Source organism: Narcine bancroftii, chromosome 1 (genome assembly GCF_036971445.1).
Source record: "Narcine bancroftii isolate sNarBan1 chromosome 1, sNarBan1.hap1, whole genome shotgun sequence".
Taxonomy (NCBI): Eukaryota; Metazoa; Chordata; class Chondrichthyes; order Torpediniformes; family Narcinidae; genus Narcine; species Narcine bancroftii.
The window spans coordinates 7,954,755-7,972,291 of NC_091469.1; the positions used below are offsets into that span (position 1 = coordinate 7,954,755).

Genomic DNA, 17,537 nt, shown 5'->3' on the forward strand with positions numbered 1-17,537 from the left:
CCCTGATTTCCCATTTTTTTAATATTGTTTTCAACAATAGTATTTTTAAACAATAGTTTAAAAGGTAAATGAAGATTTTTTTTCTTTAATGAGCAGGAACCTGAAATAAAAACAGAAAAAGAGGATTGCTCACTCTTCAGTTTGAAGACCTTTTGCCAGAACAATTCTACAGTTCTGACCAGAGACATTAATACTATTTTTCTCTCCATTGACACTACCTGTCTTGCTGCATATCTCCAGCACTTTATTTATTTTAGAAAGTGGAGAAGGTAAGGGACACAATATTGGTCAAGGGGTGTCTGGGTCGGTCAGATGGAGAGAGGAGCAGGTGAGCAAAGTTGCAGATGTGATTAACTATTTGGGGTTACTGAGAGATGAGCTTCAAAGGGACATGACTGACCAAGCTGGTGGTTCGAAGAGAATTCTACTTGAAAAGCCCAACTTTGTCCATTTGTATATCTCCATGAATTAAATTGCACCAGATATTACTACCATCCATTATCGAATACCACAGTACCGAAACAGGTCTTCAGCCAATCTAGTATGTGCAGAGCTATACCATAGCCCTCCATATCTCTCCCATCCAAATTTTTAATATTTGTCTAAATTGATCTCGTATTCACCACTTCAGCTGGCAGCTCATTCCACACTCACATTCTCTGCATGGTTTCCCCATATATTCCCTTTAAACATTTTTTAAATACCCTCTTTCTTAGTTTTACCCAATCTCAGCAGAAAAAGCCTGCTTGCATTTATTCTTTCTATACCCCTCACAATTTTGTATACATCTATCAAATCCCCACCCCTCTCCCCACATTCTCTGACATTTCAGGGAATAAAGTCCTAACCTGTTTAACCTTTCCCTGTAATTTAGTTCTTAAAAGTACATTTCAACATTTCATGAGGACCTTGTAAATACGACACCAATTCTGGTGGGTAGAACTCATGATCAATGCTAGAGATTGCATTTGAGATGTGGGGGACGGGGGTGGGTGGAGAGGTTTCAGGACAGTGATTGAGTGTTAAGATGGAATGCTGGATATACAAGCATAACATGAGGGTGCTGGAAGGTGGAAAGTCTTTGGTGGAGTGATGGGCCAGTGAAGGTAACACTTTGGGGTGAGGTGGTAATGGGTCAGGTCAGTCACATGCTTGTAGGAGGGATGGAGTGTCAGTATCCAAAGATTCGACCAGGAAGCAAGAATGACTCTCCGAGAATGAACTGAGTTTGGTTGTCACACTGCCCTGGACCAATCTTGGGGAACCCCTGTGAGATGAGTATAGACTGGTTTCGGAGGCAAGCTGGACAAGCTTTACCTGTGGAAGATCCCAGGACATTGATTCAGACAGGCATTATGTGCAGTTGATGTCACAGTGTGTGGACTGACTTCTTATTGTGACACGTATCATGCACACAAAACACCAACGTAAAATTACAGCAATTTTGCTGCCATCAATTTTTATTAAAGCCTTATTTTTCATTGAAATTGGATTGTGTAGCATCCAAAAATGTAATGCCATTCCATCCAATTTCTAGCTATTTTTTATCAGTGCTAATGCATTTCCAAAGGCCTTTCTCTAGGTCATTCCTGCAAAGTCTGATTTGACAACATTATTCCACACAACATAAGTTGGGCATCATTCAAATCAAATTGACCCTTATTTTCCTCTTTATTGGATGGCTAAGATTTTTATTGCTCCCGTCTCTTTTTTCATTTTTATTTATGTTAGAGATACAGTACATTAATAGGCCCTTCTAGCCATGAGCCCGAGATGCCCAAATATACCCAATTAACCTACTAACCCTATACGTCTTTAGAAGATGGGAGGAAAGCAGAGCACCCGGAGGAAATACATCTCCTTACAGATAGCAGCAGGTTCGAACCTGTCTCACAGGCACCGTAATAGCATTGTGCTAACCGCTGTGATAACATTGCTGCCCAACCTCTAGCCTGTGTTATCTCCATTTCTTTTTTTGTGTCTCTCATGTTACCTTATTGAAATGTTTGTCCCATGTGTTAAGCAAGATGGAAGCTGGTCACACAAAATAGGGATTGGGAGTGAAATCAGAAGTTGGCTTTGGAAAACTGGAGTGGGCCTTTTTGGAAAGTTATCAGGTGGCCTGGAAGTTGGGAGCAAATGGTCCAGTGGTCAGCTGTAATATGAGTGTACTTTGTTCCTGAAGTCAGGAAGCAGAGGTGGGCATTTGATCACGAGGGAGCTCCCTGACAGCACTGGGGCATTGACGGCTGCAGAAAAATGAATAGTAGAAGTGATTCACATCCAAATGCCATGAGCCCACACCATCCCATTACATCCATGTAGCCAATTAACCTTCTAATCCTCTACATCTCAGGAATGTGGGAGGAAACCGGAGCATCCAGAGGAATCCCACGTAGGACACAAGAAAAAACATAGAAAATTCCTTTCAGACAGTCCCGAATTTGAACCCAGATCATTGGTGTTGTAATAATATTGTTCTAGCTGTGCCACCCAGTGCCCACATTCATCCTTATGTCCTCATTAATTTTGTCTACTCACTGTGTAAAGCAACAATAGTTTACAACTTTAACTCAAATTTATTTGATATTAATGTGAAGACATCTTTGCTCATAGAGGCTGGTCTTCTTGAGTTGGCCTTCATGTTGTTTCATTATGAGGAAGCATGTTTCATACACATTTCTGTTCATTTTGCATCAGTAAGCTCCCAACATTTGTGACTTCAATCATGATGTTATGAAAGCAGATGGATAATTTTGTGTGTTGGCATGACAGAAAATAAAAGGGGCAGTTGGAGATTTTTTCTTTGGCATCTTACCACACATGTGGCTGCTAAGCAAAATAAGAGTCTGTCATGTTACAGGAAAGATTTTAGCATGGATGGAAAATTGGCTAACTGACAGAGGGGTTGTATAAGATGGGCCTTTTCTGGGTGGCTGCTGGTGACCAGTGGTGTTCCACAAGGCTCGGTGCTGAAGCCATTTCTTTTCACCTTGTGTCAATAATTTGGATGATGTATTAGGTAGCTTTTTGACCAAGTTTGTGGATGATTCAAAGACTGGAGGATGGGAAATTAGTGTTGAAGAACCATCGAGTCTGCAGAAGGATTGAGACAGGTTAAGAGATTGGGCAAGGAAATGGCAGATGGAATACCGTGTGGAGAAGTGTATGATCATGCAGTTTGGTGGAAGGAATAGAGGTGTAGATTATTTTCTAAACAGGCAAGTTCAGAAATCGGAGATGCAGAGAGACTTGGCAGTTTTCAACTTGCATTTAGAGTCAGTAGCAAGGAAGGCAGTGGAATGCAAGCATTCATTTTGAGAGGGATAGAATATAAAAGCCAAATTGTTATGGTGAGGCATTATAAGGCATTGATCAGACCATACTTGGAGTGTGGCGAGCAGTTTTGGGCTCGTTAAGGAAGGATGTATTGACATTGGAGAGGTCCAAAGGAGGTTCACTGGAATGATCATTCGGATGAACGGATTATCATGAGACACATTTGATGACTCTGGGATTGTACTCACTGGAGTTTTGAAGAATGCGGGGGATCTCATTAAAGCCTATCAAATACTGAAAGCCCTGGTTTGGGTGGACATGGAGGTAATGTTTCCTCTGGTGGGAGAGTCTGGTGCTAGAGGACACAGAGAATACAAAAAAAAACATTCCCTTTCAAACAGAGATGAGGAGGAATTTCTTTATTCAGAGCTGGTGAATCTGTGGAATTCACAGACGGTGGTGGAGGCCAGGTCACTGGTTATACTTAAGTGGAGGTTGCTAGGTTCTTGATTATCAAGGGTGTCAAAGGTTATGAGGAAAAGGCAAGAGAATGGGTTTGAGAGGAAAAATACATCAGCCATGAGTTGAATTTGCCGAGCAGACTCAATGGGCAGAATGGCCTAACTCTGCTTCAAGTCTCATGGTCTTATGGGGTGACCAGATTGCACCAGTTTCATCTTAACTGGTGTTTGATGTGGCCTTCAGTGTAGAAAGCTGACATGGTATTCGAATGTTGAAAGTATGTCAGTGTCACTCTGGTCCTCAGGTTGAACCAGCAGTATTGAATGGACATGTCAAATTGTTCCACCACAAATGGTACAGAACAGCCAGCCTATCTGGTGGCATTCTGGTGATCCTTCCAAACCAGAACAAAAACAGGGCTTAGATTAACAGTCATCATGTATGAGTTTATTAACGAAAAGTTTCATCAAAACCAGATTAATGCATTACATCTTCTCTGCATGTGTCTCACGTGAACCTGCATAGAAAGACCATTGTCTCCTATACATTGTTCTCAAATGCAATGTTGCCTTAGTGCTGTGCAATGCACAAATGTACTGGATAAAATTAGCTGGTCACACAGCATCCACAGCAGGTAAAAGATGACCAACATTTTGGGCCTGAGCTTGAATGGGTCCAGGCCCAGGCCAACAACATTGGTTACCCTTTAATTAGCTATGTGACTTGTTGAGTTTCTCCAGTCCATTTGAGTATTGCACTAGAACCCCAGCATCTTTTAACTGCTTTCGTGTTGTGCTGCGGGCTGGAGGGTTCAAAGAGAATAGTGGTGATTACCTTTCTTTCTCTGCAGGGACTCATTTGTCTTCCACTTCACACCTTCCATGTCGGTGATGTTATGGTGATGAGAGTCCATGTCTGCCTTGAGGTGCACTGTTAAAAATCCTGCTTTGTTCTTTCTCCCCATCTGCAGGCCATGGTGGAAACAGTCAACAATCTCCTGCAACCACAAGCTCTGGAAGCTTGGAAAGACTTGATGACAAATGACCAGCTGCAGGCAGCCACCATGCTGCTCGACACCGTGGAGCAGGGAGCCTTTGTCCTTGCTGATAACTTGCTCAAGACAGACATAGTCCGGGAAAACAAGGAAAATATATGTGAGTAGAGTATATGTAGAGAGAAAAGAACTTCTTCACTCAGAGCTGTGAATTCATGGAACTCCCTGTCACAGAAAATGTTTGAGGCCAGTTCATTAGATAGATTCATACAGGAGTTGGATGTGGCCTGTGGCTAAAAGGATCAAGGGGTATGAAGAGAAAGCAGGAATAGGGTATTGAGGTTGTATGATCAGCCATGAATATTCTGAATGGTGGAGATAGGTTCAAAGGGATGAATGGCCTTGTCCAGCTCTTATTTTCTCTGCTGCTAAGTACCCTCTTTCTATCCTGTGTGTCTTAAGTCCAACAATTCAAAAACCAGCTTGAATTAGAGAAAAAATACCTTTGTCCTTTTCACCAGATGCAGGTACAGCAGGCAGTGAACAAAGCAAATGGCATGTTGGTCTTTTTAACCCCTCTATTGACAAGATCTGTTGAGACCAACTCACTTGTGCAGTTGATGTGGAAGAGGCTCACTGCCACAAGAATAAATAGCTAATCACCTGTCTTGTGTTCCCTTGGTGACCTTAGTGTTGGAGGTTGCCCGCTTGAGCACAGATGGATCATTGGAAGATCTGCGATTTCCACAAAATGGAATAAATGGGAATTCTATCCAGCTTTCAGCAAGTACTCTGAAAAAGAATGGACGGAACGGTAAGCTTCAACGGACAAATGACTCCTAATTCCCTCTGTTCACTGTGGCATTGAATAGCACCGGTTAAAGGTAGAATAGACTTGCATCAGTGGTGCTGCCTGACCTGGCCTACACTTGGGCCCTGTCTGTATGGAGTTTGCACATTCTCTCTGTGACCTTGTGGGTTTTTCATCGGTGGAGGGTGGCTGGGTGGGGCGTCTGGTTTCCTCTCATGTCCCAGAGACAAAAGGATTGGAAGATAAATATAACTTGGTCCATTAGGGATAGATGAGTGGCAAAATGCAAGAGATGCTGCTGAGGTTGTAGGATTGAACGTGAATGACTGTTTGATGGTTTTGGCAGATGTGATGTGTTGAAGGGCCTTTTTTCCATGCTGTATGTCTCGATTATCCCACAACTCCATTTGCAGGAGGGGTGTCCATTAGACCATAAGACATAGAAGCAGAAATAGGCCTTTCAGACTATCAAGACTGTCCTACCATTGAATGATAAGCTGATCCATTCTCCCACTCAACCTCACTCCATGGCCTTCCCCCCCCACACAACCGCTCCCCCCCCCATTACATTTGATCCCTCGCTAATAAAGAACCTATATTGATATACTGCCTTCAATACACCTCATCGTTACAGCCATGCCTTGTGGGGAATGGGAGGTGAGCAAGGCATAAGCATTGGTTAAAGATCCTGCTGAAAGGAGAAAGTACCCACCATTCCTCCCTTATCTGATTTCACGTCTCCCTTCCTGACCAAATTCCACCATCTGCAACCCTTGTTATCTCCACTCATTTTCCCCCCAATCAAGCCATGAAAGACCCCAACAATGAAGACGCTGTTTACATCCGGTACCGCACGGATGGCAGTCTCTTCAATCTGAGGCGCCTGCAAGCTCACACCAAGACAAAAGAGAAACTTGTCCGTGAACTACTCTTTGCAGATGATGCCGCTTTAGTTGCCCATTCAGAGCCAGCTCTTCAGCGCTTGACGTCCTGCTTTGCGGAAACTACCAAAATGTTTGGCCTGGAAGTCAGCCTGAAGAAAACTGAGGTCCTCCATCAGCCAGCTCCCCACCATGACTACCAGCCCCCCCACATCTCCATCAGGCACACAAAACTCAAAACGGTCAACCAGTTTACCTATCTCGGCTGCACCATTTCATCAGATGCAAGGATCGACAATGAGATAGACAACAGACTCACCAAGGCAAATAGCGCCTTTGGAAGACTACACAAAAGAGTCTGGAAAAACAACCAACTGAAAAACCTCACAAAGATAAGCGTATACAGAGCCGTTGTCATACCCACACTCCTGTTCGGCTCCGAATCATGGGTCCTCTACCGGCACCACCTACGGCTCCTAGAACGCTTCCACCAGCGTTGTCTCCGCTCCATCCTCAACATCCATTGGAGCGCTCACACCCCTAACGTCGAAGTACTCGAGATGGCAGAGGTCGACAGCATCGAGTCCACGCTGCTGAAGATCCAGCTGCGCTGGATGGGTCACGTCTCCAGAATGGAGGACCATCGCCTTCCCAAGATCGTATTATATGGCGAGCTCTCCACTGGCCACCGTGACAGAGGTGCACCAAAGAAAAGGTACAAGGACTGCCTAAAGAAATCTCTTGGTGCCTGCCACATTGACCACCGCCAGTGGGCTGATAACGCCTCAAACCGTGCATCTTGGCACCTCACAGTTTGGCGGGCAGCAACCTCCTTTGAAGAAGACCGCAGAGCCCACCTCACTGACAAAAGGCAAAGGAGGAAAAACCCAACACCCAACCCCAACCAACCAATTTTCCCTTGCAACCGCTGCAATCGTGTCTGCCTGTCCCGCATCGGACTTGTGAGCCACAAACGAGCCTGCAGCTGACGTGGTCTTTTTACCCCCTCCATAAATCTTCGTCCGCGAAGCCAAGCCAAAGAGAAAAAGATTATCACCATCTCCCCGACTTTGCTCCATCTGACAATAACCCTTCCTCGCTTGGACCTGGCTCTCATTTCAAAGGTTCACTTTTATTATCACGTAATAATACATAATAAAACATGTAATATACATTATATACTTTTGTCTGTCATAATACAAACCAAGAGTTGCCAAGAATATTGCCCAGCACCCCAATAATAAGAGAGAACCAAAAGAATCACTGAGTATTCATGGATACGCCTCTAGTGCTCTCGCGGCCTCTGTCACCTCAGACTCGTGTTTGATTCATTGGCAACTCGTGCTCCAGATCCAAACCTTCAATGCAATAAGAAAAATTTCAGTTCCTGAGGACCATCAGGAAACTTCCTTTCCATCAGGACCCTCTCGAATCCTTGCCCTAATTCCCAGTAGGCCCACAGCCTTTGCTGTTCATTTGACTGCAAGTCACAGCAGCGTTCAACCTGTGTGGGTCCTTCTGCTTCTGATACCCTCGTTGCTCCTCCGCTGCCATGGTCATTGATCTGCAGGATTGGCTCCTATGCTTTTCCTTCTCAACAGGGGGTGTTCTCCTCATTTCTTGAGGCCTGTGGCAGTCTCACTGCTCGCCTGGACTCTGCAACCCCTGTCCAGAGCACCATCTTGGACACAAAGCTCTAGGTTATAGAATTTGAAAAAAACAGTCATCTCCTTTCACAGTCATCTCCTGTTTGAAGGCCGTACAGAGCCGTCAGCATTTGGACCGGGCAGTTGGACTTGCCAACTCTTGTCCATCCCCTTCCCTTATCTTTCTATCCCAGCTATCATACCTCCACTTGGAAAGAAGGGTCTCAACCCCAAAGGTCACTGTCTATTTGCCTTCTCAGATGCTGAGTTCTCCCAACAGCTCATTTTGTTTCTTCATCCCAGGTTCAGCATCTGCAGTTTCTTGTGTTACCCTGATATGCAAGGGTGTCACCATGAAATCCTGCGAGCTAGCCTTGCACTGGTAACATTGAGTTGGGGACTGAAATGAGAGCCCCTTCCCTCAGGACATGGCTCTAATAATCTGAAGCAAATTTTGAGAAAAGCAAAGAAGTAGGACTTCAATCAGTCAATTCAAGATATGCTCAGGTTTTCCACAGATTTTATTAGAAACAAAAGCGTTCACTAATTTATCGTACAAAAAATAATCTTAATTTTATGTGGAGCCACAGTTCTCCAACAACACTGCCTTAACTTCAAAAAAATTAGTTACTGGTTCAACAATAAGGGTTTAAGACTTTATGAAATTCTGTCAGCTTTTCAAATTCATTGAACATGTTTCTGCAGGTGATTTATTCCTAGATTTCCCTTAATTTATAGTTAACGTTTGCATAACGATCACATAAAAAAGCACATTTTAGTTTATTAAAATGCCACCTTCTAAATTATTTTCAGCATTTTGTGAGATTTTATTGAAAAATATTGATTTATCAAGATTATTTGAGCCAGTATTTACTGCACAATTAATTTTACAATGTTGTCCAAGATTTCAGTGACTAAAACTGGCAGTGAGCCACTCATTTAATCTGTCAACCACTGAACAAATCAACAAGTTTCCCATGATAGCTCTTTAATAAGATCTTAATAAGCTTTGTTTTGTGGTTAATTTTCATTACCATATTTCAGCATGAACCACATTGATGCCTGCTGAAGTTTTTTGTCTTCACTTACCCATTCATTACCGTGGTGAAGGAGATTTCCTGCCTGTCACAAAACCCAGATATTTATTCCATTAATTTTAGTGGAAGGAAAAGCAGATGGCTTCTGTCAGCAGGCAACCCTCCAATACGATGCAGATGAAAACTGAACCCAAAGTAAAGATAATATCTGTCCATCTTGTCTTCAATGAAGACTATGCACTTAGAATTGTATTGGAATAATGCAAATAGAGAAAAAAAGAATCTACATTAAGGTGCTTCAGCTAAGATTTGATTTTTGAGTTGCTCTCACAGTTGGAAAATCTGTTAAGTCATTTATTTTACATTTCCACAGACTGTCAAATGGAATATCAGGAGTGCCAAGGATGATAAGACCTCCTATTGTTTGTGTTCAGTGTTTTGTCAGTGAGCTGAAGGATTGCAATTAGGCAGTTTTAATTAATGCTAAAATTATCCTATGATACTCAAAGGAGGGCTGCTGATATGTTGCACTTGGAAAGAATACGGTGTGCAGCAGAGGCCAAATATTGTCTCAGTATTGTTCACAAGTGTAAATTCCAATATATAGATTCGGCAATTTTCTCATAGTGGTTGGTGGCACTTTAACATGGCATCAGAATGCAAGATATTTTTTGCAATGGACTTCAGAGAAGATTTGGCTTTCCTGAAACGTAATCATTTGAAATGGTCAAACTACGGTACTGGTAAACTTTTAGGAAAGCATCATTATTCGTGGGATAAAGCAAAAAAAAGTGCAGATACTTGAAAGCTGAAATTAAAAACACAAAATGCTGGAAATACTCTGCAGGTCAGGAAGTGAAATAATTAACATTTTGGGTCAATTAACTGAATTAGTCAAGTTTATTGTCATCTGATTGTACAAGTATGACCCAACACACATATAGCACACATGCAGGACAAGTATTATATCTGTAAAAATAAATATTACTTTGTGAATATGAGAATCTCAGATGATTAGTATAAGTAGTTACTTTGGTCATTCAGCATTCTCCCTGCCCATGGGAAGAAGCTGTTCCTCAGCCTGGTGGGGCTGGCTCTGACACTCCTGTAGCTCTTCCCCAATGGTAGCAGCTGAAAGAGGCTGTGTGCAGGGTGGAAGGGGTCCTCAATGATTTTGTGCAGCATCTTCAGACAATGATCTCAACAGATCACGTCGATGTGATGCAGCTGGCCAGGATGCTCTCGATAGAGTTCCTAGAAAAGGTTGACATAATAGTGGCCAGTTGCCTTGCCCGCTTCAGTCTTCTCAGAAAGTGCAGTCACTGTTGTGCCTTCTGACAAGTACGGATAGGTCACTATTTAACTAAACTCCAAGGTACTCATGCCCTCCACTTTCTCTACTACTGAGTTGTTGATGTGTAGTGGAGGGTGGATGTTCCTGGATCATCTCCTTGTCTTGTCCACATTCAGACTCAGGTTGTTACTCTTGCACCATTTCACAAGATTTTCCACCTTTTCCCAGGAGTGTGACTCATCGTTAGTCCAACTACTGTTGTGTCATCAGCAAACTTGATGATCTTGATCCCTTGCCACTTGTGCCTTGAGTCACCGGTGTCCCACAGCTGTCTGTGATCTTCTGTGCATACCCTCACTTTGGCTTCCAAATTGCGCAGGAGAGTTCGGCCCTGGCTGATCTTAGTGCCATCCTAGCCCCTGTCCTGAAGGCAGCATTACCAGCTCTGAGAAGGGATTGGTCCTCTGCATCCAACCATGATTTCTGGTTAGCCCTGGTTTTGAAGCATTTGATCTCAGTGACATCCTCAATGCATTTGCTGATATAGCCATGTACTCCTCTATGCTTACATGAATTAATCTCATGGGATATTCTGAGATACAGAGATTTTTTTTTTGTTTTGCATGCTATCCAGGCAAGTTATCTCATACTTAAGTACAGCAATAGTGCAATAATAAAACAAACTGCAGAATGTTATGTTGTGGTAAGTCAATGAGTGCAGAGTATAGCATTATTCAGACAAAGTTGAGGGTATAGGGAAAAGTTGAACAATGCAAAGGTTCCATCTGTTTTTGATGAGAGGTCGGTTGTTGATAACAACAGGAAATAAATCAACTTCAGTACAAAATAAGTGCTGGAGTAACTCAGCAGGTCATGCTGCATCCACAGGAAGGAAAAGGCCTGAGCCCTTTGTCAGGAGTGTTAAAAATCAGCAGATGCCTGAAGCCTTTCCCTCATCCTTCCTCCTGCTCTCCATCCCTTTCCCTTCCTTCTCATTTCAGCCCTATGATTTCTCAGCTTCTTCCTCTACTACCCTCCCACTTGTATCTACGTATGACTCTTGGCCTGTGCTTCTCCTCCCTTCCCTACCTTTTTATTAATGTGTCCACCTGATTTTTAGCACTCCTGACAAAAGGCTCAGACCCAATGACTGCCTTATATTTCCATGGATCCTGCTGAATTTCTGCAGTACTTTGCTGTACTGCACTAGATCCCAGCCAGCATCCACAGATTTACTTGTTTACCACTAAATAAACTGTCCTGAATCTAAAGGTTTGCCTTTTCAAGCTCAATTCAACCTGTGCACTGTTATCTCTGTTCACCTATGTTTTTCTTTAAACTTATTCTGCCTGATGTGCTCAGTATTTCCTGCATTTTCTGATTTTATTTTACAATGAGTTTCACAGGAATCGTCTTTGTATAATTGCTTTTCTATTTTGTGAAACATTATTAACACGTATTATCTCCTTATTGCAGGTGAGATCAGATTGGCCTTTGTCCTCTACAATAACCTGGGCAGCTACCTTTCGACAGAGAATGCCAGCTTCAAACTCGGCAGTGAGGCAATGTTGACCAATCACACTGTGATAGTAAATTCGCAGGTTGTCTCGGCCGCAATAAATAAAGAAAGCAACAGGATCTACCTGGCAGCGCCAGTCATTTTTACTTTAAAACACATTGATGTGAGTGTTGAAATCACCTTGTTGCTCTATTTGTGTGTGTTGTCCTTCTTATCCTTCACAATCAATGTGGGTTTACACACTTAAACCAATCTCACCTGTGGCAGAACATTTTGAATGGTGTTTGAGTGAGTGAGCTTTGTAGAGGGAGCAAGATGGTTGTCAGCAGAATATTTTTACTTCCACCTTGTACAAATTTGATTTCTCTTTATTCATGAATTCTTCACTACCCATTGTCAAATTATCAACAGCACTCAAAAAAGGGACGAGTTTCCTGCAAGGTACCCGCAGAGCAGCTGAAAATCTAACATTTTTTTTAAATCCGAGAGGTATTTTAAAGCATTAAAAATATCAACAAAGCTGTCCTGGCCTTTATGCAAAGTCGACCACTCAAAAGGTGACTCCACAGGAATCCACCTGATTGGCTAAGGAACGTTGTCATAGAGATCTTTCATACCAAGAGTTGTTCAGTGGTCAGACCATCCATTTGGGATTGCAATGGAATTATGAAGATTTTTGAAGAATAGATATAAAGAGGTATATAAGATTATGAGAAGCTTAGATAGGGTGGACAGAGTGTACCTTTTTTCCTGGGTGATGGTAGGAGAGGGAATATGCTTAAGATGAGTGGAGGAAAATTCAGGGGAGATGTCAGAGGTAAGGTTTTAACATAGAGAGTGGTGAGTGTCTGGAATGCAATGCCAAGGGTGGAAACTGCTGAAATCAGGCCATTCAGATAGGCACATGGATGTAAATGTGTGAGATAAGAAAAAAAATTGGATTGTGGTGTAGGTTTAAATAGCTTGGCACATCATTGTGGGCTGAAGGGCTGTGACATTCTATATTTAAACTTGGTCCACTTATATTTATTTTTGGATATTTCTTCAGATCAAGATTTGCTAAAATATTAACTTCCCCAGGGAGCTCATGTTCGTCTTACCATGCTCAGAGGAATTTTGATCCCAGTTTGCGACTGTCTCATTTTGTCATTAGGTGGGTTGGTGCTCTTTCTTTCTAGATGTTCTGAAGGATGATGAGAGAAAACCTGGATATGGTGGACAGCTGAAATGGTGCTGACCAAATAAGGCCAATTAAAGCACTCTACCACACCCCAAAAGTCGAACAATGATGGGTGAGGTTAAAATGAGGCAGCAGAGTGTATTTTAAGCATGGAAAAATAGATGTAGGAGTAGGCCATTTGGCCCCTCAAGCCTATACTGCCATTTATTTTGATCATGACTGATCATCTACTCAGTACCTGCCTTCTTCCCATACCCCCTGATCCCCTTAGCCACAAGGCCCAAATCTACCTCCCTCTTAAAGAACCAGCTTCAACTACTTCCTGTGGCAAAGAATTCCACGGATTCACCAATCTCAGAGATTTTTTTTTTCTCATCTCAGTGCTAAAAGACTTCCCCCTTATCCTTAAACTGTCACCCCCCCCCCACCCCGGTTCTGGTTTTCCCCAACATCAGGAACAACCTTCCTGCATCTAGCCTGTCCAACCCCTTAAGAATTTTATACATTTCTATAAGATCCCCTCTCAATCTTCTACATTCCAGCAAGTATAAGCCTTGTTGATCCAGCCTTTCTTCATATGCAAGTCCTGCCATCCCTGGTACTGTATCAATCTAGTGAACCTTCTTTGCACTCCTTCTACGGCAAGAATGTCTTTCCTCAGATAAGGAGACCAAAACTGTACATAATACTCCAGGTGTTAAAGATGTCATCAGTAGCAGAAATGACTTTTTGGACTTCTATTCCAGCAACAAGTTCTTCCCCTCAATCATTTGATCCTCCCTTCTTCTCAATGGAGACACATTCCAAATGGGGTTTCTGTCATTTTTTTTTTAAATTCGGAATTGAAAATGATTTGAAGGATTTGGAATATTTAAAAAAACATAATTGGGCAGGAAAACCTGCTTCCTCACCCCTTGACTCTCCCATTCTACTCTTTCTTTTGATAGGAGGGGTTTATTAATGAGCAGTCAGGTTATTGGAGCAGTTGAGAGACTCGGGTTCCACAAAGAATGCCTGTGAGACTCCACCCCACTTCCTAAACTCAGCCATTCTTGTGTCTACATCATTGACAGGCCGCCAGGGATTCTCCATTCCTATGGTTTGTTCCCAATCCTTTTTTTTAGTTTGTGTCGAACCTTGGGTAGAAATTTTCCCAATTTTCTAGAATTTCTAACTTGGACTTATCAGGAAAAATTCCGTTGTTCCTGAACTGTAATGCCTTGAAAGAAGTAAGAGATCAGCTCAATAATGTTGTGCTTCTTTGATCTCCTGACACCATGGTCAAAAGCTCAAGCGAAGTTGAAAAGAATAATATTTTAAAACAGCAAGGTCCAGTGTTCTGTGTGCAGTGTCCAATGATACCACAGTAGTGTATGATTGACAGAAACTGGTTTGAATTGCAAATGGGGCAGATGGTTTTCAGAGTTGATTTTAGTTCTGGGCTCAAATTAATCACACTTGAAGACCTAATTTGGCATGGGAGACATCTTGATAGCAATCTGAATTTGATAGCTTCCATACCTATGGTGTCACAGGTAGAGAGGGCTTTTGGTACATTGGCCTTCATAAATCTTTTGAGTATAGGAGTTAAACAGAAAAGTCTGCAGATGCTGGGGTTATAGTGCAAGGCATAAAAGTGCTGGGGAAACTCAGTAGGCCATGCAGCATCCATCAGAAGTAAACGGTAACCAACATTTCAGGTCTGAGCCCTTTGTCAAGGTATGAGCATAAAGCGGGCATGCTTTTGAATAAAAAGGTGGGGAGGAGAGGAGGAAGAGAGGGTCAAGAGGTGGTATTGGGTAACAGGTGATAAATAAAGGTGGATATGGGTGGGAGGCAAAAGAGAAATAAAACTGAAGTAATGGGGAGGGTTAACTCGCTGAATGGAGAGGGTAGAGGGTAGGGAACTAGAGGAATGAAGACAGAAGGGTAAGGAAAGAGAGAAAGAGAGAGATTCGGGTGGGGGGGGCTTAACAGAAACTGGAGAAGTCCATTTTAAACGCATCTCATTTGAATATTGGGTGTTTTTCCTCCAATTTGCATGTAGGCTCTGACTGGCAGTGCATGAGACCATGGTGGCATGTCAGGGTGGAATTGGTCAGTGGAATTAAAATAGTTGACCACTGGGAAGTACCTGTTATTGCAGTGGAATAAGGTGCTCAGCAATTTGTGTCCAGTCTCTCCAATATCGAGAAGGCCACATTGGGAGCACTGGATGGAGTAGATGACCCCTGCAGATTCACATGAAGTGTTGCTTCATTTGGAAGGACTGTTGGGGCCCTTGAGTATAGTGGTTGGGATGTTATGGTGAACACATTTGGAGGGCAAAATTTGGAGAAACTGAATTACAGGGCAAGGTAAATAAGTTGGGACTTAGTTCCTTGGAGTGTTAGAGAATGAGAGAGATTTGATAGAGAGATACAAAATTATCTGGAGTACTGATAGAGTAAATGCAAACAGACTTTTTCCACCAAAGTGGGGTTAGACGAGAACTCGAGGACATGGGTTAAGGGTGCAAAATGAGATGTATAAGAGAAACATTAGGGGAAACTTCTTCCTGCAGAGAGTAGTGGAAGTGTGGAATAAGCTGCCTGCTGAAGTGGTGAATGCGGGCTCCATTTTGACATTTAAGAAAAATTTGTAAAGGTCTGGGTTCGGGCCAATGAGATTAGGCAAAATAACAGTTCAGCACAGACTAGAATGGACAAAAGGCCTGTTTCTGTGATGTAGTGATTTATGGCTTTACGTGGAATCCTCAACATGGCAGATTGCTCCGAGAATAAGAGCTCCATTGGCTAGTGTAGAGAGGGAAATGATACTTTCATTTCTTTCTTCTTTGGCTTGGCTTCGCGGACGAAGATTTATGGAGGGGGTAAAAAAGTCCACGTCAGCTGCAGGCTCGTTTGTGGCTGACCAGTCCGATGCGGGACAGGCAGACACGATTGCAGCGGTTGCAAGGGAAAATTGGTTGGTTGGGGTTGGGTGTTGGGTTTTTCCTCCTTTGCCTTTTGTCAGTGAGGTGGGCTCTGCGGTCTTCTTCAAAGGAGGCTGCTGCCCGCCAAACTGTGAGGCGCCAAGATGCACGGTTTGAGGCGTTATCAGCCCACTGGCGGTGGTCAATGTGGCAGGCACCAAGAGATTTCTTTAGGCAGTCCTTGTACCTTTTCTTTGGTGCACCTCTGTCACGGTGGCCAGTGGAGAGCTCGCCATATAATACGATCTTGGGAAGGCGATGGTCCTCCATTCTGGAGACGTGACCCATCCAGCGCAGCTGGATCTTCCGCAGCGTGGACTCGATGCTGTCGACCTCTGCCATCTCGAGTACCTCGACGTTAGGGGTGTGAGCGCTCCAATGGATGTTGAGGATGGAGCGGAGACAACGCTGGTGGAAGCGTTCTAGGAGCCGTAGGTGGTGCCGGTAGAGGACCCATGATTCGGAGCCGAACAGGAGTGTGGGTATGACAACGGCTCTGTATACGCTTATCTTTGTGAGGTTTTTCAGTTGGTTGTTTTTCCAGACTCTTTTGTGTAGTCTTCCAAAGGCGCTATTTGCCTTGGCGAGTCTGTTGTCTATCTCATTGTCGATCCTTGCATCTGATGAAATGGTGCAGCCGAGATAGGTAAACTGGTTGACCGTTTTGAGTTTTGTGTGCCCGATGGAGATGTGGGGGGGCTGGTAGTCATGGTGGGGAGCTGGCTGATGGAGGACCTCAGTTTTCTTCAGGCTGACTTCCAGGCCAAACATTTTGGCAGTTTCCGCAAAGCAGGACGTCAAGCGCTGAAGAGCTGGCTCTGAATGGGCAACTAAAGCGGCATCATCTGCAAAGAGTAGTTCACGGACAAGTTTCTCTTGTGTCTTGGTGTGAGCTTGCAGGCGCCTCAGATTTAAAGGGTTCTATTATTTTTCTGTTTCAGCTCCAGAACAACTTTAATCCGAACTGTTCATTCTGGAGCTACTCTAAACGGACGATGACTGGGTACTGGTCGACACAGGGCTGCAGGATACTGGGGTCCAACACATCCCACACCACATGCTCCTGCAACCATCTGACAAATTTTGCGGTGCTCATGGCGCACAAAGACATCAAGGTAAGCAATCCCAGGGACAAAGAGGCCACAGCCCTCAGCACTGCAAAGTCACTTCCTCTGGTGCTCAGATAGGTCGAGGGGAGTTACAGAGCACAGCGCAGAGCCAGGCTATTCCCCCAACCGAGTCAATAATCGCTCCTTCACCCACACTTTTCCACAAATCTACACCCATCCCATTTCAGTCCCTTCACATTCCCATCGACTTCCTTCAGATTCCATCCCTCACCTTCACACGAGGAATAATTTACAGCAGCCAATTAACTCACCAATACCAGTGGGGTGGGGGGAACTGAAGCAGTCACAGAGAGAATGTGGAGACTCCACACAGACAGCTTGCGAAGCTGG

At 43.5% G+C, this 17,537-nt stretch overlaps 1 protein-coding gene across 13 annotated transcripts in view; it reads left to right on the top strand.

Annotated features, from left to right (window-relative positions):
• LOC138755016 (adhesion G protein-coupled receptor L3-like) overlaps positions 1-17,537 on the top strand; it is a 747,574-nt gene that overhangs the window by 627,189 nt on the left and 102,848 nt on the right. For all 13 annotated transcript variants that reach the window (XM_069920224.1, XM_069920232.1, XM_069920177.1 and 10 more), the window contains 4 exons: positions 4,712-4,895; positions 5,427-5,549; positions 11,881-12,086; positions 17,019-17,192. In XM_069920224.1, the coding sequence (XP_069776325.1) occupies positions 4,712-4,895; positions 5,427-5,549; positions 11,881-12,086; positions 17,019-17,192 (687 nt within the window). The remainder of the gene's footprint in view (positions 1-4,711; positions 4,896-5,426; positions 5,550-11,880; positions 12,087-17,018; positions 17,193-17,537) is intronic.